This window comes from Solanum lycopersicum, chromosome 10 (genome assembly GCF_036512215.1).
Source record: "Solanum lycopersicum chromosome 10, SLM_r2.1".
In the NCBI taxonomy this organism is placed as follows: Eukaryota; Viridiplantae; Streptophyta; class Magnoliopsida; order Solanales; family Solanaceae; genus Solanum; species Solanum lycopersicum.
Window position 1 is genome coordinate 268,341 of NC_090809.1, and position 23,229 is coordinate 291,569.

The following is a 23,229-nucleotide window of genomic DNA, read 5'->3' on the forward strand; positions in this document are numbered from 1 at the left end:
ATCGACCCCCGAAGCGAGCATACGCCTCATTTCGACGATTTTTGTGTGCTATTGCACACCATTTTTTGGGTGATTAGGATTTCGACGTCAAAAATGCCAAATTTGTTCATGGACGTCCGTCAAGACGTTGTCTATGCATACAGTTGGCCATCACGGCTTTTCCGACCCATTTGGAAGGTCAAACGAGCCCTGAAGCAAGCATACGCCTCATTTCGACGATTTTCGTGTGCTATTGCACACCATTTTTTGGGTGATCGGGATTCCGACGTCAAAAATGCCAAATTTGTTCGTGGACAACCGTCAAGACGTTGTCTATGCATACGGTTGGCCATCACGGCTTTTCCGATAGATTTGGAAGGTCAAACGAGCCCCGAAGCGATCATACGCCTCATTTCGACGATTTTTTTGTGCTATTGCACACCATTTTTTGGGTGATCAGGATTCCGACGTCAAAAATGCCAAATTTATTCATGGACGTCCGTCAAGACGTTGTCTATGCATACGGTTGGCCATCACGGCTTTTCCGACCCATTTGGAAGGTCAAACGAGCCCCGAAGCGAGCATACGCCTCATTTCGATGATTTTCGTGTGCTATTGCACACCATTTTTTGGGTGATCGGGATTCCGACGTCAAAAATGCCAAATTTGTTCGTGGACGTCCATCAAGACGTTGTCTATGCATACGGTTGGCCATAACAGCTTTTCCGATAGATTTGGAAGGTCAAACGATCCCCTAAGCGAGCATACGCCTCATTTCGACGATTTTTGTGTGCTATTGCACACCATTTTTTGGGTGATCAGGATTCCGACGTCAAAAATGCCAAATTTGTTCATGGACGTCCGTCAAGACGTTGTCTATGCATACGGTTGGCCATCGCGGCTTTTCCGACCCATTTGGAAGGTCAAACGAGCCCCGAAGCGAGCATACGCCTCATTTCGACGATTTTCGTGTGCTATTGCACATTATTTTTTGGGTGATCGGGATTCCGACGTCAAAAATGCCAAATTGGTTCGTGGATGTCGTTCAAGACGTTGTCTATGCATACGGTTGGCCATCATGGCTTTTCCGATAGATTTGGAAGGTCAAACGAGCCCCGAAGAGAGCATACGCCTCATTTCGACGATTTTTGTGTGCTATTGCACACCATTTTTTGGGTGATCAGGATTTCGACGTTAAAAATGCCAAATTTGTTCATGGACGTCCGTCAAGATATGTGGCTTCTTTACATTGATATAGGGCTATTCCCTAATTGCTATGATCTTTAGATGGTATGCGATTAAGACAATCATTTAGACTACATTCTATCTTATGTATATATGTATGTGCAATAAAAGTAGAAGGTTATGTAACCTTCCTATACGAAAGGTCTATGTATACTCGATATTTATGTGTGTGTAGAGGTCTGTGTAAACCTCCAAGTAGAAGTAATAAAAGTTTTTAAATTTTCTTCTAAATTCGACTTATGAATGTGATGATGTAAGCTAAGAGGCTATTCATAGTCCTATGAGAGGACGACGGCGCCGGTTACGTCTAGGGGGTAAACCCGGATGTGACAACCCCTTGTTTTGCCGATTATCATGTGCTATAGTTCACCATCTTTGTTGGTCATCCGGATTTCCGACATCAAAAATGCCGAAATTTCTCATGGATGTCCATTAAGACCTTGGCTCTGGATCCGGTTAGCCCTCACGGCCATGCCGGCTCATTTTAAAGGTCAAACGAGCCTTGTCTAAAGAAAATCATTTCACTCTTGTTATTTCAAGATATTGTTGTAAGCCATAAGTGGCATTTATACATTTGTGTAAGGGTTATGCCCATATTGTTCTATTCCGTTTAGATGGTTTAATATGAGACATCCCTATTAAGACTATATTGAGTATACTATATATATGTGAAATAAAAGTAGAAGACTAAGTAAGCTTCTTAGTGTGAGGTATAAGTAAACCTCATGAAGAATATGTAGATGAAAAGTTTTGATTTTTTTTCACTTTTTAGCCTGTGAATGTAATGACGAATGCTAAGAGGCTAATCTTAGTTCTCTCCGAGGACGACGACGCCGGTTACTTCTAGGGGGTGCTCCCTAGATGTGACAGTAGTATGAATAAACACATGTAAGTAGTGATCACATCAAAGTTAGCACTATAACATTGAGGGCACGTGAAAATTAAGATAGTCGTAAAAATTCAAATAGTTAACCAACTGAGTTGTTAAAATCCTTTTAAGTGTTGTTTCACTAAATAATGCTTGCAGAACTAGTTACAATAGGTTTGACCAACACATCAATGGGTTCAAATACATTACAAGTTAGGAGGAAATCTCAAGGGAGCAAGGAATGTAAAAAATAACACTCCAAACAAACAAACAAGAAAAAGGCAGTACAGTTACAATATGCATTAGCATGTACATTATTGATCACCTTATTTTTTCCGTTTGGTCATCTTAAATACCTTCGGAAATCGCTAGTTGAGGATGGAGAGATCTCACCACCAATACTCTCCGTGTAACACGAAGAATAGTTAGACTGTTGTTCATATCCGAAATGTACTCCACTAAGGCTCTTAAAGCTTGGACTCCTAAGATTGTGTCCATAGGCTGATGGGACATTCCCATAACGGTCAGGGACAGGGAAAGAAAGTCGTTTCTTAGCTGATCCAGCTCGATCCCTCTCTGGAGTCGATGGTCTCTGTCGTGGGGCACTTTGTGAACGAATTCTTGCCAAAGCAGACTCGGTAGCAGCCATGTAGTTAGGAATTGCTGCAGCACTAGAAGTTAGTCTATTAGGTTGGTATGAGGAGTAGTTATTATTAGGCCTCAGGCTTGGAGTTTGAGATTTTTTGTCATGTCTTGGACTAGCAGAGCGTACTTGAATAGGTCTTGTTGATTTGGATGGAGAAGGTGTAACGGGGAATTGAAAAGATGTATGAAGGGGTGAAGTTGGTCGTTGGTGTAATCTTGTTATTAAATTACGTTGTGATGTATCCATTTCGACAGGATAAGTTGATGCTCTGCCTCTACTACTACTGTCCCATGATTTTGCAGCCGCCCTTTTTTCTCCAAAATCCGCATCACTTCCTATCGAGGAACTTCTGCCACTTCTCCTTGTCTGTGGTGCATAAGAAAACAAATTAATTACTTGCAAAGTAATTACTCATTACAAGATGCATGGAAATTAAGGAGAGATGGAAACCTGTTGAGAAAAGGGGGTCCCTTGGCACTTCATGAAAGCAGCTTCTTTTCTCTTTTGCAGCATTGCTTTTACCTCTTCGATAGTATGAGGCCTTTCATCCCAATCATCAGGAATAGTGCTTGACTGGTACATGGTATATACAAAATAGATAATCAATGCGACGTACGTAGCTCGCTATATAATTAACAAAATTGCACTTACCATATGTTGGTGGGTGGTAGTGGTGTCTGATTTTCTACTTGCTTGCTCCGATTGCCTAAATCGCTGGTCCAATACCCGTGCTTGAACTCTAACAAGAGCTTGCATGCATTTGAGAGTCATCTTGGCTTGTTTCCTAACATTGTGACCTCTCACTAAAGCTTGCAATTTCACTAGACCTTTTAGTGCTTTTAGAGCCCTTCTTGCCTTGATAATTCATCACAACAAATCATTTTAGCAATTCTTGGCTCAAAATTAAAGAATATATAGGACTCACCAAATATCCCCTGAAAGCTGTTTGAATAATAGTGGCAGCCTGAGCTGCAGCATTATGATTAGTAGTATGCTGCTGCTTCCTTTGATTTTCCTTCTTCTGAAAACAAAACACACAAGAAGATGGATGGATATATTAGTTTGTAAAAACATAGATTATAATTAGCTAGTGCCTTGCCTTTTCTTCCTCATTAATTTGCTTCTTCGATCTAAAAGCTCTCTTAACAGCACTTAACCAAGAAGAAGATGATCCTTTTTTGTTATTTCCCATAGAATTAATGTACTCAAACTGAGAGAGACATTTTTAGTGTGAATGGGTGAGTGGGTGGTGTCAGCCAGCACCTTTGAACACAACATTATTTATTACTCCACTTTTATTTAAACATACAAGAGTTGACAGGGACAACTACTACTACTCACTCTCTCTCTCTCTCTCTTCAATGTTTTCAGATCTAGGATAAAATAAATAACTCACTCAATATTGTTCTGATTATATATATAATAACGTAGATAATTCTAAATTAGACAATATTCAAATATTTACTAACTTTCTATTTTATATGTATAATTACCTTTTCTAAATACTTTTTCGGTCAATTTTTATCTCATCCCACGGCCCATATCGATTATAGTCAAATCTCTCACACATTGAGGCATATGTGCATATCCTCTCTTCACATACATGAACTATATCAATCTCACTTTTCTCATCTTGTTAACCACGAAAGTCACTCTTACCTTATCCCAAACATTCATATCTTATCTTATCTCTTCTAGTGTGTCAACACATTCATCTCAATATCAACATATTTTACGTGCAAACACTTTGATACCATATGACATACACTACAATAAAGCTGTTTTTAGCGGCAATAAATATGTACCTTAATTAATAAAGAGTACTAAGACTTTTATCGATATTAGTTAATTATCATTGCATTCAATGTTACCATAATTTTTAAAGATTTTTGCAAAGTGTCAAATGTCCTCTAATAAAACCATTTTTTAGCAACAATCAAACTATTGACGTTAATTAATTACCATTTTAAAAAAAATTAAATAGTGATATATGCTCTAACATATTATTTTTCTAAGATCTTTTTAAAATAGCACTCTTTTATATTTAGCAATTCTTTAATTTCTAACATTAATATTTTAATAATATATTTAAGATTACAATATTCAAAAAAAAATTGACCAAACATAATTTATTTATCAAAAATATTTTTCAAACGAATTAGTTAAATACAAAACAACTTTTTTTTCAAAAAACTATTTTCATAAAATACTTTTAAAAGTAAATAACTTTTAGTAGCAATGTCAAATGGTCTCTAATTCATCCTAGTGGATGCAGCTTTCACTCTTCTTATTTATTTCCGTCTTGATTACCTCTCATGGTGTCACATGATGCCACCATTCACTGAAGCATTTTTTTAGTTATTTTATTTGTTACTTTTACTTATTTATTTCTGTTACATCTTTCTTTTTTTCTGCATTCTGATTCAGATATGTTTCTTTTTATTTTCTTAATGAAGAGTTCTGTTGATGACATACAAGAATGGCAATTTCCTCACAAATTTAATTTACGCATGCTGAGTATAGAAGAGGTTTGATAGTGCACATCTAAAAAGTCTTCACTCGTTTTTAGTATACGTTGTATTTAAAATATTTTAACTTATAAAATAATTATTAAGCTTACGCTTAATAGAGATACCAGGCCAAAAAAATATATTACTATTACGAATAACTATCAAATATTCAGAACAATTGTATGGATAGTACAAGAATCTAATTATTCCTTCTACTTCATTATTATCCAATAAATTTTTTTATTTTGGCATGTTAAAAAAATGACAATTTTATACATAAGAAATTAATTTAACATTGAACTCTCATTTTACTAGTAATAATTATATATAATTTTATAACTAAAACAAATTTATGATGTATTTTAAAAGTCACAAATTTTGACAGACATTTTTCTTTTAATTTTTGTGTTCAAGACTACCGTCAATAATATCACTTGAAAGAAATATTTTATCATCAAACCTATTTATGATTGTCATTCTTTATAACATGTAATAACATCTTAATATAACAATTAAGTTTTTTTTAGAATAATAAACAGAAGATTACATTACTATATATACATAAACACTAACAAAAGAGAACAAACTATGAGCATCCAACCTCCCTCCCACCTTTAGGTAGGGTGGAAGAAACTTTAAAATGGACTTTAATATAATATACTCCCTCCGTGTTTTTTTATGCGTCAAAAAATTAATACATAAATTATAATATTCTTTTTATTTTTTTGTGTGAATTATTAATCTTGAAAATATATATTTGACGAAGATAGAAAAATTAAATAAATAATTTATGTTAATTGATCAAATTAATTAACCAAAATAAACTAATTCATATTCATTTAGTAAAAAGTTAACTTCAAAAAGAATTTAATAAGAATAGAATAGTAAACAAACTTAATTACTTAACGAAAACTGGTGACATATAAATAGAAGGAAGTAGGTGGTTATATTGTATATTTAGCATAAGATGGTTATAAAAAGGTTTAACTATAAATATAAAATGCAAGCACGCATATCCACGTCGTATTGGAATTTTATAAAGTCAAAAGTACAACTGTACTATTGAAGATTGGTCAAAGTCCAAACTGTTTTTTTGATTTAAAAATTTCAAATTGGTATGGCATATTACACTATTTGAGATTCTTGTTATCTGTGAATGAAGTGCCATGCTCATGTTATTATTTGGTTTTTCACTAACTCTACAGAAAGAGGGGTGGATAAAAAAAAATTGGCTCCAATCCTTTGTGATCCAAACTAAGGCTGGATAGTGGGCCTGGAAAAGCCCAATTCTGCCCCGAAATGGTTGTTCCTTAATTAATTGCTTAATTCCAAACCCAAACACAAGAGCCTATTAATTAATGTAGTTATTCAAGACAAGTATGTATGTAGTGCTCAATTTATGATCCAAACAAGCGCATGGGTGTTTGTAAAAAGGAAAATTTCATATATGGCAAACTTATTAGATTAAATAACATTATATGGGTATAGTTTATTTAATTACTTTATATGGGTATAGTTTAGTTATTTTAGGTATCTTTAATTTTGTATATAATTTTTTATTTATTTATACAATTATATTTTAAAATGTGGTTTGTAACTGAAGCGTTAAATATGCTAACAATAATTTAGATAATGCCACAATTTTAGGGAAACGTCCCTTTTTTTAAGCTAAACGTTCAAATTCAAAAAAAAAATTTTGTATATATATATGAACTTACCTTTTTTGTATATTTATATATGTACATGAATATATTAGTTAAACTCCAATAATATATAAAGTTAATATATACTAACTTCAATAATTTGTATATAACTACTACAATATACAAATTATAATCGCATATGATATTTTCCCATCTATATAACTAAATCCAATTATTTGTGTACATATGTATATAAAAAATAATAATGAGCCTTTAATATACAATTTCCTACTATCAACTATTAAAACAAACATGTACATATCAATTTTTGTATATGTATATAAACTTAATATATACTAACTTCAATAATTTGTATATAACTAATAGAATATACAAATTCTAATCATATATAAAAAAAATTTATTTGTATAACTAAGTCCAATTACTTTTTTTGTATATATATACAAAAAACAAAAATAACATAAATATGCAATATACTATATACAATTACTAAACATGCAATTATACTATATACAATACTTAAGTAATATTTTTTGTATATTGACATCTAATTAACCAAAAAATTGTATCTAACTTTGTGTTTTAATACAGTACCTCATGAATATTATGTTCTTCAGATCCGACAACTTCATAAGCATTTTCCTCTTATTCAATTACAGCTTTCCTCTTTCTTCTTCCTTGTACTATTTTAATGCATCTAGCTTTGACATTGTTAATAATTTGTTGAACTGTCGTAGGGTCATTTTTTTTCTTTGATCTAAGCTCTTCTATTGTTTGTTCTTGTATAACTTGATTTGATTTCCCCAATGACCCTACATCAAACCCAAAATCTTGAGTTAACCCCATTGAAAACGATGGTAAAATGTCAACAACATTGACATGCAAAGGAATACCTCTGGTAATCCTCAAAGATGAAGATGATTCATTCATTGTGTGACCAATTTTAGATCTATCAAGAACAAAAAATCGATTATTTCATCAAAATATATGAAAAAAATAATAAACAGAACACATATACAAATTTTGAATAAGTAAAAAAGAAGAAGAGGTAAACAACTAAAATTAAGGAGTACTTACGAAATTGACTTCAACTTCGGGAGGGAGTAATCTAATTTTGGACAACAATTTGAATTTCAAACCGGATAGCTGGAGTATTAAATGTAGGAGAAAATTTTGGAATGTGAAAAGGAGAGAGAAAATTGTTTTGTGTATAATTATATACAAAATTAGAAAATAATGTTTTTATACCATTAGTTATATAATAGGTTGTGGACCCCATTAAATATAGCAAACAAAAATAAACTATAACTATATAAGGTAAATAAATTAAACTATATCCCTATAATATAATTAGCTATGAATGTTTGTCATCCCATGTAATTTTCCCTTTCTAAAATCATCTAGTTGACGTTACCACAACATTGTTATATATATATATATATATGTATATGTATACATATACATATATATATATATATATATATATATATATATATATATATATATATATATATATATATATATATATATATATATACATATATATATTTAGAGCTATTGCTATATAATCAATATCTCCCTGATCCTCTTGTCATCTTTTCACCATCAAATGGAAAATTCGTAACAAAAACGATAATCAAAATATATATAGTGATTGAACAGAATATAAAACAACAAAAAAGTAACCAGGAAGATATATATACTTCATAAATGTTACTGCCCAGGATAGAACTGGGGACCTTTAGTGTGTAAGAGTAACGTGATAACCACTACACCACAGCAACTTATATGCTTTGATACTAACTAGATTTTTAAAATTTGTTTGGTACGTCAAGAGCATTTGTACGTAATTTTGCAACACAGACTATAGGAGTGGGATGTATGGTCATGGCAAGGATTCGGGGTGAGGATTAAGGATATAATAAAAATCGAATGTCACTTATTTTTCTAGAAAAAAAATAATATTTTTATTTAACACAAACATGGAAAGTGACTTATAAAAAGGCACTCCCTTTAATTATGTAAAAGAGTGTTACTACATGATTAATTAGATAAAAAGAAAAAAGTAAACATATATATAATTTCATGATTAAACCTTTTGACTTTAATACACAAGAGATGAAGTATCCTCATGAAATGATTCCATTAGAGACGTGGCATAAGGAGTCATTATTAGTTGATGAAAGTGTTGGAAAACTCCAAAGATAATCCTCATGATTCGTAGTATTGACGATGTATTGGTGGTGTTCATAATTGTCATTAATTGTTTGTCCATTAAGATGTGAAGCTACAAGACGATCAACGGCAATCCAATTATTCAATCCCCCTTCACATGAATTTGGATGGGTATCTAGGTTTGGAAGTTGCATGTTATGGTTCTCTTCCTTGCATCTCGTCATGTAATGGAGTAGTTGTTCTAAGGGTCCTTCTTCATCAATATGATTATTAGGAGGATAGGGTGAGTGATGATGATGAGTGTCGAATGATTTGACATTGACATGATGATTTTTCTTCTTGAATATGCGACAAATAACCCAACCTTCTTCTTCGGCAATATGATCATCAAATCTATACTCATGCATAATCCAATCAGATTTTTGACCATGAGGTGCTCTACCTTTGTAAAAAACAAGTGTCTTCCTCATACCAATCCTTCGACAATTTGAATAGATCACTTTGTCACGCCCCGTAGCTTTCCAAAATCCAGCAGCCGTTGCTCTATTTGTCCTTGTACCCGTTGGATACTTTTTGTCTTTGTGACTGAAGAAATACCAATCATTTTGTGGAGTTGATCCAATTTTACACTTGTCTACACAAAAAATTAAATATATTATTACCTTAAAAAAATATATATGTACAAAATTTTTCTTTTAAAAAAAGACAAACCTTGAATATCCCAAGGCTCAAGCTTATTGAGATCAACTTCTTGGATTACATCCAAATCAATCTTCTCATTTGCAACTTTCTTCTTCAAGTAATATTGTAATAGCTCCTCTTCTGTTGGATGAAATCTAAACCCTGGTGGGACTTGAGATTGTCCATTTACAGAAATACTCATTTCCTCTGGCATAATAACATTAAGAGTGGTGGAGAGAGCAACTTATATAAGTCAAGAAAAAAAAATGAATATGGTAATTTTTTAAAAATAAATAAATAAATAAATAATGTTGGAATGTCATTTTATGTAGTTATGGTGGGGGCAATTTTTACTATACATAGAGAAGAGCAAGCCACCTGCATAGAAAAAGAGAGAATACTGGTATGGCCCAGAAATAGGTACAATATGTGGGATGCCACAAAGAAAGAAACCAACAAAAAGTACCACTATATATATAAATGTTGTTAATTAGTTAGAGACTGCTAGTTTAGTGTGGTACTAGAGTCTTATAGGATATACTTCTATTAAGGGAAAGGCTAATGTGAATTAGATTATTATATATAGAATAACAAATTAGACATAAAAAATAAATACTTTTAAAAAAGCCTAACAAACAAAAATTATTAAATTTATTTAAATTCTTATAAGTTGAAGTTTAGAGTTGTGATTGCAAAATATATATATATATATATATATGTATATATATCGAAATTGAATTTATTTTTTCTAAATACGATTAATACTAACATTTCAAAGAAGTATAGTAAAGTTACTCAACCAAACTAATTTATCTCAAACATACCATCCAATGTGTTCTAAAATACTAACATCTCAAAATAAATAATCACATATCACACGTCGTAAAAAATAGTTATTAATTCAATGTACTTTTTCTTTAAAAAAACATGAAATATAATTTAAATAGGATCATTTTTATAAAAATAAAAAAGCTTAAAACTGAAATAAATAAATATATATGATAAAAATGAAAACAATTTGTTTTCGATATTTTCTAAGTTCCAAATACAATTTGACCAAATTCTCATTTTTAAATTAAAAAAGCAAAACTGCCAAGAAAAAAGAGAATGATTCCCATGACCAAAATAAATATTTCATAAATATTTTACTTATTAAAAATGCACTAACTGTTAAAAAAGAAATAATAGGTGCATTATTATTTTTTTATAATGATAAAAGAAAAAATCAAAAACAGAAAAGAAGAAGAATGTCAAATGAACATTATGATAATTGGAGTTTTGGACGCACTGAGCTTTCACAAGGCCCTTTGAGATCTGTTAGAGGAAAGATGATAATACTGATAGGATGGAGATAGTTGGATGGTATTGATTGATCTAGGTTCAAATTTTGTGTCGATTTCATATAAATTTGATATTTTAAACGTAATATATATATATACATATATAATTTTGATAAAATTAAGTCCATGTCCCTAGTAGGAAAGTAATTTCATACTAGTACTCTCTTATAATTAAATACCCCAAACTAATTACAATTAGTATCTCATAATTGATATTTTTCCCCACTATGACCGCAGACATGAGATTTTCCTTCTTTCAACAATCGAAAAAAGAAAAAGCGTACACTCTTTATTATTTCTTCTTTTTCCAATTTTTTTTTTTACCATTCAAAATAAACTTTCGACAGCCAAATAGTATAATTTTAGCAAACTTCTAAAAATTTAATTGATAATAGTGATATCTTTCAATTATATTTGAAATTCAATCCATTAAAAATTAGATTTAAAAATATTACTAAAATGTAACTGACCTTAAACGATAGTTAAACTATCAATAATAAATGTCATTATAATATTCTAAGTTATTCGAGGATACATGATGATATTATCGCATTATATTCATATATTATCACTATGTTAAATTGATATAATTGAGTAACGATTGTTATTTCACGAAATCAAATTTCAATCTTTAATGTGAAACTTTTAAATCTTTAATAATACGATAATATCATAAAATATATTGTATTACATCATTAAAGAACAATCATATATTTGGAAAAATTATACTAATATAGAGAGAGAAAGAGAGAGAGACTGAGAGTGATGGTATGATAAAGATTTTTCAAAGTCAGTCGATGGTACATGAAATGATACCACCAGTCCAGCACAGTATTTATGTTAAAATGATATAATTTAGGAACAATCACTGTTTCACCAAATTAATCTTCGATTAGTGAGGCACTTCTAAAATCTTCAATAATATCATAACAATATATTACATAACACAAAATTATACAAATACTAGATAATATTATCATAATATAAATATTATATGATGATATCATAAAAGAATTTCTAAATCATTCGATAGTACATAAATAATACTATCGCAATATTTTCAAACAAAGTAAAGGCAGATTGGGCCTAGGTTAGGAAGGGTGTATCGCCGAGTAACTATTTGGGCTAACAGGACATAAAACGAGTTAATTAAGAATAGCCTAATAGGCCGTGAGTGGCTAATTAATTCGCTTTTTGTGTCCAAAAAGTGCATTTTCCCCCCTATAATTTTCTCTTCTCCGCTTAGTATTTTACCACTATCAAACTTTCCATCATTACTATCTTGTTCACTAAAAAAAATGAAATTTGTCACTATTCTCTAAGAACATTTGAAATATTTTAAAATGAAATTTAAGTTTAAGAAAAAAGGTCATTCGCCAAAAACAAAAAAATGAAAATTCATCCTCCATTCAATCTTCTTTCCATCGATTACCCCATTTTCTCTTCGTGGTAATGATATGAATAAATATGAATTTTTTAAAAAAGAAATTTATGGAAGAAACTTTTTGACAAGTATGTGGAGTTTGTTTGGACGGGAGGAGATGCTAGGTAGGTGGGGTTTTGGGATTTATACCATATAATTTTTTTGATTTTTTTTTCTTTTTTTCTTCGTAATTCATTTTTATTATATTATTTTATATCAAATAGTCATGTATCTTTATTTAATTCGTTATTTTAGTAATAATAAATGATGTGTTACAGACTCTTTAATTAATCTTTAAAAAAAATTAATATTAAAAATCAAATAATCAAATTAAAATCTTAAATCCGTTCCCGGACTGATCGGAACCTACTACCTAGCTTGTCCTAGAGCTGCTTGAAACACACAACTCCCCCACTTATTTTTCTCGTCATTTTTAAGGTCCCATAATAAAGTAGTGAGTCTTTACTATTTTCCATTATAGGCCTTTTCATTAAAGGAGTAGCCATATTTGAAAATTGAACTACCAAAATCCAAGGAAATGAAATACTTCTAATAAGCAAGGCCCTTCTTTTTTCTTTCCTTTGTTTAAAAAAAAAACAAAAATAAAAATTGGGATAGGAAAAGTGAATTATAGGGAATGGAACCCTCACAAACAAACAAGATGAAATCTACTAAATTTTATTGTTATCTCTTATTCTCTATGTTTGTAAACGTTTTTCAAGTTTTTAGTATGTGATAATCAAGACAAATTCTAATAATAGAATTTTGAATTATATTAATATGTGTAATGTGTTGAGTCCCACATCACATGTAGAACAAGTTTCCTTTTTTTTTTTTACATTGTTTGCTGTTGTATATGAATTCTACCTCCTCTTCTTATTGGATAAATTAATTGTGACACCCTACCATGCATATCAATACAAAATCAGTAAGATTCAAGAATAATCAACTTGATGAAAAGATTTGTTTCCTCTAATTTTCAAAATCTGATTTTTATGATATTTTATATTTAGCCAATCATTTTGAAAAATACTTTGCAATATGATCAACAACAATTTACGTCTAATCAAGATATTAAAAGTGTTTATAGAGAAAAAATATTCTTTTTACATTATGAAAAGTAACTATACCGTTACTCAAAATACTTGTGCTTTTTCTAAATTCTTTTGATCAAACAACTTAATTCTCTAAAACAGAGATCGATAAAACACTTATTCTTAATTTCACTAAAAAGTTGATAAAAACTTCAACATTTAATTTGTAGATTCTTCAACTTGAAAATCTGAACAGTAGTTCGAGAGGTATGGTATGTGAAGGGCGCAAATTTTTGTCTTCTCTCTGTGCTTCCAGAACTAAACATAGTTTCAACAAGCAATAAGACATGTATACAAATGAATTTATCATACTAAACTACAACAAAAACGGCTTTTTACGGTAATAAATATGTATATTAATAAAGAGTACTAAAATCTTTAATTAATCAGCATTAGTTAATTATTATTAAATTTAATATCGTTATTAATTTTAGAAATATTTACAAAAAAATGTTAATTACCTCGAAAAAATATATTTAGCAATAACTAAGTTATTACGATTAATTCATTATCGATGAAAATCATTTTGATGAAAAGCATACAATGTACTCAACTCTTTAGCTAAATATGGCCATACATTTAAAAATCCACAAATTTTTGGGAGCTATTTATATGGATCATACCAAGCTTCCCACACCCACTCATGCACTCTTTAATTAGAATATACTTAATTAATGCACTACCCTTTTGATAGAATTTAACAGTTAGAAAAATACAACTTTAAATAAAATAAGAAAGACTAAAATGAATTTAATGTACTAACACAAAATAGCACATATAGAAAAAGGAAAATCCTTTCATTAGCAGTGGGTCATGCAGATGTTAAATTATTTATGTGAGTGTTTAGCATGATTATTACGGAGTTTAATAATCTAAGTTTAGTTTCAACTTAGTAGGCCAAAGATGTAACACACTAACAGATCGATGAATAAAGTGGAGCATATGATTGAGCTATATACCTATAAGTTCTATTGGGAAAATTTCACGTGTAAATGCATTTTTTAGTGATCGCAGATGTATATATTTGTTGAATGCCTTGAATCGGATCCGTTACAACAGAAAGGACGGGGGTCTCACTGCCCGGTCAGCGAGTCGGGGGTCCAGGGGGGCGACGCACCCCCTGGCCGGGGTCCGGGGGGCGGAGACGCTCCCGGCCCGACGGTATACAATGTTGATGTATTGGGCTTTTAATTATCTATCAATTCTGTATGTTGGGCCCAAGCCTGTTAGGGCGTAGCTTAGCACTATATATAGACGCTAAGGCAAACCCTATTCTGTATTCTGTTTTTGCCTCTCCATAACAAAACTGCTCCCTCTCTTCCCCGTGGACGTAGCCAATTTATTGGTGAACCACGTAAATCTGTTGTCTTGTTTTTCGCGTTTATATTTTCTCGTATTATCTCGAATTCCGCACAATAATATTGGTAGGTAGGCCGAGAAACAACTTAAAATTTTTGAATTTCAAAATTCAAAAATGTAATTACTTCATCAAAATTTATCCTATTCTGACATTAATTAAGGGTGGCATAATCAGCAAGTGTAGGAATACTCCTATTTTGAGGTAGTGTTTATTTTTTGCCCCTAAAATTTGTTCCCTTCACCACTGTCGCAACCTAGCAACCCAAGTAGATATTGAGAAATCAAAATTGGGTGTAAACCAACCCTTCAAATAATTAAAATGCGAAAAAAAAAATACCCCTAATATTAAAATACCTTGAGAAGTTTATACAACCAGATAAGATACATCATGTTACATGTAAAAATGACTTATTATCATTTATAACGACACACATCTAATTATTTGAAAATTGCCGACTAAAAAAGAAGTATAAATTGCGTAGAAAAATGTCATTTGTATTAGTAGCACTACAACATTTTGAAGCAACTTTAATCCTTTTTCTTCTTCAGGTTCTTTTTTCCCCAAATAAGAAGCAGCAAACGACTTTTCTAGTTAGTTATGTTGGACCAATTACAAGAAGTTTATGGTTTTGCTCGATATTTTCTCCGTCTCATATTAATTGATAATTTTTTATTTTGTAAAATGCTTTAAAAATCATAAATAAGAAGATAATTTTACTAATTCACTCCTTAAAAATTTCATGAGAATTTTACAAATAAATGTGAACACTTTCAAAAAGAATTAATTGCAAAGGTAATATAGTTTTTTCTAATTAATGTGTTCTTGATTCAGTAAGATTGACAACTAATATAAAATAATTATTTTTAGTATAATGATCATCTAATATGAGACGGAGGGAGTAATAGAAGAGATCAAAATGTAGACATTTCAATTTTTGGCTAAACATTATCTTCTGGTTAAAATGCATTTGTTTGGTAAAGGAAGTTATGTAGGTCCAAATAATCAATTGCCTTTAAATTCATTCTTGAAAAAAGAAGTATTTCCAACTTCCAATACTTGGGATGTTATCATTAGTTATGTTAAAATAGCAAGTTTTTTGCTAGGTTTTTCTCCTACATTAATTTGGCCTAATCCTCTCTATTTCATATAAGTGAAAAACAAAACCAAAGTTGTGAAAGATGAGATTAACCTTTATACATTTATAGTCAATGGCAAAGCTAAAGGAATTCTATTGAGATCAATTCTCTTTGGAAACTAAAATTGTATATTCTCTCCGTCTTATATTAGTTTGATCAAATTATTTTTATACGCATATTAAGAAATAATTATTAATGTGAGATTAAAACTATACTCTCTCGGTCCCATATCAGTAACCCGTCCAAAGAAAGGAGATTAATTAATACTATAAGACAAAATACTATAAGTTAAAATATGTTATCGGATAAAATTTTCTTATATGTATATTACAATTTAATTAATATGTGACCCAAAGAGCATTGAAGTGTCACAAAGGTGAATAATGAGATTTTTATACTATATATTCGCCCATCAAAACAACAATAATTATATATCAAAAAAATAAAATAATATATATATATGTGACCCAAAGAGCATTGAAGTGTCACAAAGGTGAATAATATATATATGCGCATATTTTATATGTAAATAATTATTTTTTGTCGATGGATTAAAAATATAACTTTTCTTTAAAGGTACGGTACAATATTCTTTTTGCTAAGGCCAAATTTCGAAGATCATTGTCCCATTCATTGTCAATTGACTTTTTGCGTTAAATGTTTAGAATTTCTAACACATTTTTCGTCCATATGCAATCATTCGGGACAAAAATAGAGAATTATTGTCTCTTAATTACTAGGAGTCTAGGACAACCGTCTCTTTAAGACATCACTAAACTTTGATGATTGAATTGAAGAATAACTACTAAGCAACAGAGTTTCACATCTATGATCTACCATCATATTCATATATACTCTAGCATCTCAGTTGAGTTATATTGATAGTGACAACATATATTTTATTTACTTTTATAATTTTAACTTTGGTGAGTGTCTGGATTAGGGTCCCTGTTGATTGGGAATCGGAGCTCGAGTTGGGATATTGAAAATCGAGTTGAACTCGGGATGAATCGAGACTGAGTTTCAGGTCTTGTCGTGGGGTGTCGGGTTTCATATCGGGTCGAGAGTCTGGTCCAGATTAAGTTTAAGAGTTGGGTGTTGAGTCCCGCGTTCAAGGTCAGGATTGGAAATTAGGTCCCAACTCGAAAGTTGAGTCCAAAGTCAAGGTTGAGAGATGGGTCCCGGGTCGGGCGAGGGTCATGGACCCATGGTCGTGAGTCAGACCTTTGGTTGAGGACGGGAGTCCGTTCTAAGGTCTAGACTCGTTTTGAGGTGGTGATCTTGAAAGAGAATTTTGATAAATATTTTTCTTACAATAAATATCATATTTTTTATATTAGTAAAAAATTAAATATTAGAAAAATATAAAAAGTATGTAAAACAATTCTACTTTATATCAAGAGACTAATAAGTGTAATCTTTTAGAGGTTCCTACACCCTGATATACTTCAAGGGGAGAGCACTTGATGGATTCCCAAAATTTGAGATGAATAGATAAATTCATATTTTATCCACTTTTGAGTAACCATAAATTTAAACCATTTTATCACCTCTAAACTCAAGTAAACACCAATTAGAAAGAGAGTCATCAATGAGAGAATTTTGACGTGCTTGTTTTTTTATTTCAAGCCAGATTCACCTCAGGCTATATTACAAGTTGTGAATTGAATTTGTTACAAATGTGAATCGTTTTCAAATAAATAATATATCAAAAAATTAAATATTGAGAATCTCATATTTAAAATTTAAATAGTTTAAAGGAAGATTTAAGTTGATGTCCATTTAAATCCGTCATTGAAGAATTTCAAAGCTCATATTTTGAAAATTCAACCCACTAAAAATGTGAATCATTACAAGTGAATATATTAACTCAAACTATCAAGAGAATCTAATATCTAAAATTTAGGATTGTTTAGAAGAGGTTTGAGCTCGTTAAGATTGAAAAAACGTGAATTGTTTTTATTTGTTCGTGTTAAATTACTTTTTTCCCTGCATCGAACTTTTAAAACGGATTTGGGCCTGAATATATTTTTGAGCCATATTGATCAATCGCATGAGCATTAGAAGAACTTGCAACCCTTGTGGTATTTTCTAAACATGGCTAGTTAGTATAGTATTTTATCCGTTTATTTTTATTTGATCAATATATTAAAAAATATATTTTTATTTTTGCTAATTATTTCAATATATTAAAAGAAAAATACATTTCTTACCTTTATATTTAATGTTTATTCTTTCAATCATTTTTTAAAATCTAAAACTAAATATAGACTATATGTTACACCGAACCTAGTGAAAAGAAAAAATTTAAATCATGTGCATGTTGGTTGAAACAGATTCACAGGTATTACCTATCACTCTACATAGTAACAACCTCATATAATCACATATTTTCGCTAATTGCAGGTCACTACTGCTCCAATTGGAAGAATCATCCCTGAAACACATTTCGAGGGAGGTTAATGCAGTAATAAATTTACTAGCAAAACACCGAAGAAAAATGAAAGATCCACATGTGATCTCTACTAATAAATGCATTAGAAAGAGATGCGGCTGGTAAATAAAATCCTTTCGTTAATATTACGATCGAATACCCATCTCAATCACTGCTAAATTCACACAAAGAACATATAACTTTATTAGCAAATAAAATAATTTTTTTTTTATTTCTCATTTGATGTTTGATATTTAAACTAAAATTAAAACTTATACTAATAAAGATGACTCAAATATGAAGAGCAGTCAGATAGGAGTAGTGTGTGCCTTCCAATTATTATTATTAGTGCTAGAATAACTCCATTTGTCCGAGTGAGCAGTAGCCATAGAAGAAGCACCAGAACCACATTTCGCCACTGTCCTAACACTCTCTATTAGTGCCTCTGTACGTGCCTCATGTGACAAAATATCTGACAATTGTTCAGGGCTAATAAGTAATTTCACTTTCCACACACCTGTAGTTGTAAAGTCAAACATTTCATTAAGTATACGATTTATATTAATTTTTCTGTGAAAAGAATTATAGAACAAAGATTAAAATAGTTAATTGTAACTAAATATATATATATATACACTTGGATATAGATTCTTCAAAAATTTAAACAATATATATACATAATTGAAAACAATCCAGATAATATAAGTCAATTTGGCTGATAATTTAGAAAATAGTAGTCAAAGGAAAAATTGTTCGACTAATTTCTGAATAGTAATACTTTTACATAGTTATAGTACAGGTCATTTATTTAAATCAAAGAATGACTTTTATTATGAATTCTGGTATAAGTTGTCTAAAAGAATTGTAATTAAACAAGTCAACATGATGATGATCTAAAAACATATATTGAAAAGTTTAAGATGACTAAAAAGTATTATTTGACACTCCAAACAATTACTTTTACACATAAAATTAGATCATATATTTAACATATTATTTTTGGATAAAGGACGTATTATTTACCTGTACTACTGTAGGTAGGAAAAACCTCAGCTTCTGATCTCTTGAGCATCCTTTGATTATCAAATGACATCCTATAAGGTGTTGGTTGTCTACTAGTATCACAAGTAGTAACATGCCTTTTTTCATCTTTTTCATGACCTCTTTTGGATTTAATAATAGGATGGTTTAGTAGAGGAAGTAGATAGTATGATTCACCAGCATGTAGTTCCTCATTAGGAAAAAGTGGTGGAGAGAACATGTCCTGGCTATGAAAAATGGCATGTCCTGGGAATTCATTAGTGATGCAATGGGCTGTGATGGGTGAATGTAACTCCATGATCCCACCATTACAAGTCACCACTTTTATCATCATCTTCTTGTTTTCTTCTTCTTCTTCTTCATCAACTTCACCAAAACCAAAACCCTTGAACACACAATTCCCCATCTCAACAACCTAAGTTTAGTAAAGAAATATGGATTCTTGGAGATATATATGGATCAATATTACTTGGAGTTATCTGATATATATATGTGTATCCGTGAAAGGTAGCAAACAAAACAAACCAGGAGATGCTTGCAAAATTGAGCCTAATACAAATTAGGATTTCAATGATCAAACGTATAAGATATTTATACAGATAAAAGATAATAGATAATACAATCAAGAGATCGATCGATGAGCACAAATTCAACCTAATTTAGCACAGATACAAATTTATACAATAAAATTACCAGATATTTGTACTGACTGATGAAAGATAGCATATAAAAAAACAGATAAATTTATGCGTGTAAATTGAACCTAATTTTTATATGAAAGCGAGCAGATAAAAGGGATGAGCCAAAATATATGTGTTTGAAAAGGAAAACTATGGTTTTTTTGTTTTATAATAAATAGGAATATAGAGGAGCCGTCGGTGGGAAGTTTCTTGAGAGTAAAGGGGTTCTTTTCTTTTTGGTAAAAACATACAAGAATGTATCTTATGCTATATCATTAATACTCAAATCAAAAAAGATACAAGAATGAATATGAAGTATCCCTTGCTTCATGGTTGCAAATTCTTGTAATAATATTATGTGTATAGTCTTTTGCTATTTATGTAAACTGTGAAGTGGTGGACCCTGTCTATCTAAAGAGACAAAAAAGGATGTGTTGTGAATTATGTCAAAGAATTTATATTGGTTCATAATAAAGGTGGTGAGGTTACAAAAATACTACTTATATAGTATAAAATAAAAGATAATTAAGCACTCAATCTTGTTTGATGATTCTGTACCGTTAAGACTTTTATCATGATAAGAGGCAATTAAATAGGAGTGATTTATTTGAGGAAGTTTTATTTTTGTTTGATTAGGCAATGAATTATCTTAATCATAAAGAGATGATACAAAAAGATTATTACATTATTAGTGTGATAAAAAGGAAAGAAACAGATCAAAGTAATCGGATTCGGTGATTAATTATTTAATTAAAAAGGTGTAGATTTGAGTCAACATTCATCATAATTATGGAGTAATCAAAGATTATGGCTCATGTGAGAGATCATTGGTCAATGGGTAATCAATTTGTCCCTCAATTTGTCCTTTTCTTCTATTTTTTCCTTTTCTTTGGGTATGCATGAGCATGTCTTCTCGCTATCTACTGGCTAGCACATGACCGATATGATATGATAAATATCGAATTGTTATATCAAAATTATTTTTTTAAGGGAAAAGGGTTAAATATGCTCCTAAACTATTGGAAAAGCTTTAGATATATCCTTCGTTTAAAGTTCGTTTCTCTCATGTCTTCGTCCAATTTTTTATCCTGACATGCTCTTAATCCTTATGGGCGTTAGTTGTCATGTTGGACATATCCAACTCATTTTTTTATTCTTTTAAATACCACATTGAATTATCATGTCATTTTGACCTCACCACATGACATTTATATGAAAATGGAAAGATATTTGGACTCATAAACACCTAATCCGACCCATAAATCAACTCCTTTTAAATTCACTATCCGACCCATTTTTAACAATTTTATTTAATTTTTATTTTTTCGGTAAATCTCAAAAATGAGTAATTGATTAATAAAAAATAAGAAAAAAATATAAAATTAACGCCAAAAATTCACAAATAAATATAGTAACCTTAAATCTAACATTTCAATATTTTTTTAAAATTTTTATTTTTTTTATAATCTCGAAAATGAGTATTTGATTAATAACAAAAATGAAAAGTATGAAAAAAATATAAATTAATGCCAAAAGTTCACAAATAATTATAGTAACATTTCAGTCTACAATTTTTTTATAAATTTTTATTTTTTCGACAAATCCCAAAAATAAGTAATTTATTAATAAAAAATATGAAAACAAAATAAAATGTTTACATCAAAATTCACAAATAAATATAGTAACCTTAAATTCAATAATTTCAACAATTTTTTTATTTTATATTTTTTCATATTTTCCAATTTTTATTTGTGAATTTTTTGCGTAAATTTTATATTTTTTTCATATATTTTGTTAATAAACTCATTTTTGGGATTTGTCAAAAAAATTAAAAATTAAAAAAATGTTGAAATTATTGAATTTAAGGTTGTTGTATTTATTTTTTAGTTTTTGGGGTTAATTTTTTTTTTTCATATTTGTTGTTAATCAATTACTCCGGGATTTATCGGAAAAAAAGTATTTAAATTGAATCTAAGGTTACTATAATTATTTGTGAATTTTTTACGTTAATTTTATATTTTTTTAAATATTTTTCCTATTTTTTTATTAATCAATTATTCATTTTCAAAATTTATCAAAAAAATAAAAATTAAACAAAATTGTTGAAAATCAGTCGGATAATTTATTTAAAAGGCGGTTGATTTATGGGTCAAATTAGGAATTAATGAGTCCGATATCTTTCCATTTTCGTATAAATGTCATGTGGTAAGGTCAAAATTACATGACAATTCCATGTGACATTTAAAGAAATAAAAAATGAGTTGGATATGTCCAACATGGCAACTAACGCCCACAAGGGCATATTTGGATCAAAAATTGGACGGCGTAGGCATGAGTGAAACGAACTCTAAACGAATGGTATATCTAAACCTTTTCGAATAGTTTAGGACATATTTGACCCTTTTCCCTTTTTTAATATCGTTATTTTGATAATATGATAATTGATTTGTTTTTAGATTTATTTGATTGTATTAAATTTGATATTAGCTATTTATAACATACCTTTCTTTCTTAATAAAGAGTACTACAATCAAACTCCTTTCTTTAAAAAGTATATATACTTTATACACAAGACTTGATATTTTATGTTGCCATCCAAGTCGTCAAAGAATCAATCTATTTACATATTGAGTTTTGGCCTTGAACGGTACTCTTGGCATGATGATCGAACATAATGAGCTGAAATCGATTTATCTTTTCACCGACGATTTTACTCAATTTCATGAGTGAAGAGATGAGTCAACAAGACATGATTATCAAATATATTTTTAGAAGCATTTCTTAAAATAGCTTTCCAAAAATGTGTTTTGCAAAAAAAATAAAGAGTAATTTATATTTGGTTAATTCATTTGCAAAGTGTTTTTGATAAATAAAATGTGTTTGGCTATTATTTTTTTTAGAAATACTTTTGAGAGTCAAATAACAAAAAAAAAAACAAGTATCAATTTACTTA

General features: G+C 30.1%; 3 protein-coding genes and 1 non-coding gene across 4 annotated transcripts; all 4 read right to left on the reverse strand.

Annotated features, from left to right (window-relative positions):
* Positions 1-2,205: 2,205 nt before the first annotated feature.
* On the reverse strand, positions 2,206-4,035 carry LOC101263940 (SUN family protein SUN27). The gene is made up of 5 exons (XM_004248376.5): positions 3,838-4,035; positions 3,664-3,759; positions 3,390-3,593; positions 3,189-3,311; positions 2,206-3,104 (listed from the first exon to the last, which is right to left on the reverse strand). The coding sequence occupies exons 1-5, from the start codon at positions 3,928-3,930 to the stop codon at positions 2,436-2,438; spliced, it is 1,185 nt and encodes a 394-aa protein (XP_004248424.2). The 5' UTR covers positions 3,931-4,035; the 3' UTR covers positions 2,206-2,435.
* Positions 4,036-8,623: 4,588 nt separating this feature from the next.
* On the reverse strand, positions 8,624-8,696 carry TRNAV-UAC (transfer RNA valine (anticodon UAC)). Its single transcript has one exon. It is a non-coding gene; the product is annotated as a tRNA-Val (tRNA).
* A 158-nt stretch (positions 8,697-8,854) lies between these two features.
* Positions 8,855-10,209, reverse strand: LOC101263643 (NAC domain-containing protein 43). The gene is made up of 2 exons (XM_004248375.4): positions 9,799-10,209; positions 8,855-9,721 (listed from the first exon to the last, which is right to left on the reverse strand). The coding sequence occupies exons 1-2, from the start codon at positions 9,980-9,982 to the stop codon at positions 9,042-9,044; spliced, it is 864 nt and encodes a 287-aa protein (XP_004248423.1). The 5' UTR covers positions 9,983-10,209; the 3' UTR covers positions 8,855-9,041.
* Positions 10,210-18,756: 8,547 nt separating this feature from the next.
* Positions 18,757-20,906, reverse strand: LOC101263352 (uncharacterized). The gene is made up of 2 exons (XM_004248374.5): positions 19,579-20,906; positions 18,757-19,072 (listed from the first exon to the last, which is right to left on the reverse strand). Exons 1-2 carry the CDS (start codon positions 20,000-20,002, stop codon positions 18,864-18,866), a joined length of 633 nt encoding a protein of 210 aa, XP_004248422.1. The 5' UTR covers positions 20,003-20,906; the 3' UTR covers positions 18,757-18,863.
* Positions 20,907-23,229: the final 2,323 nt, after the last annotated feature.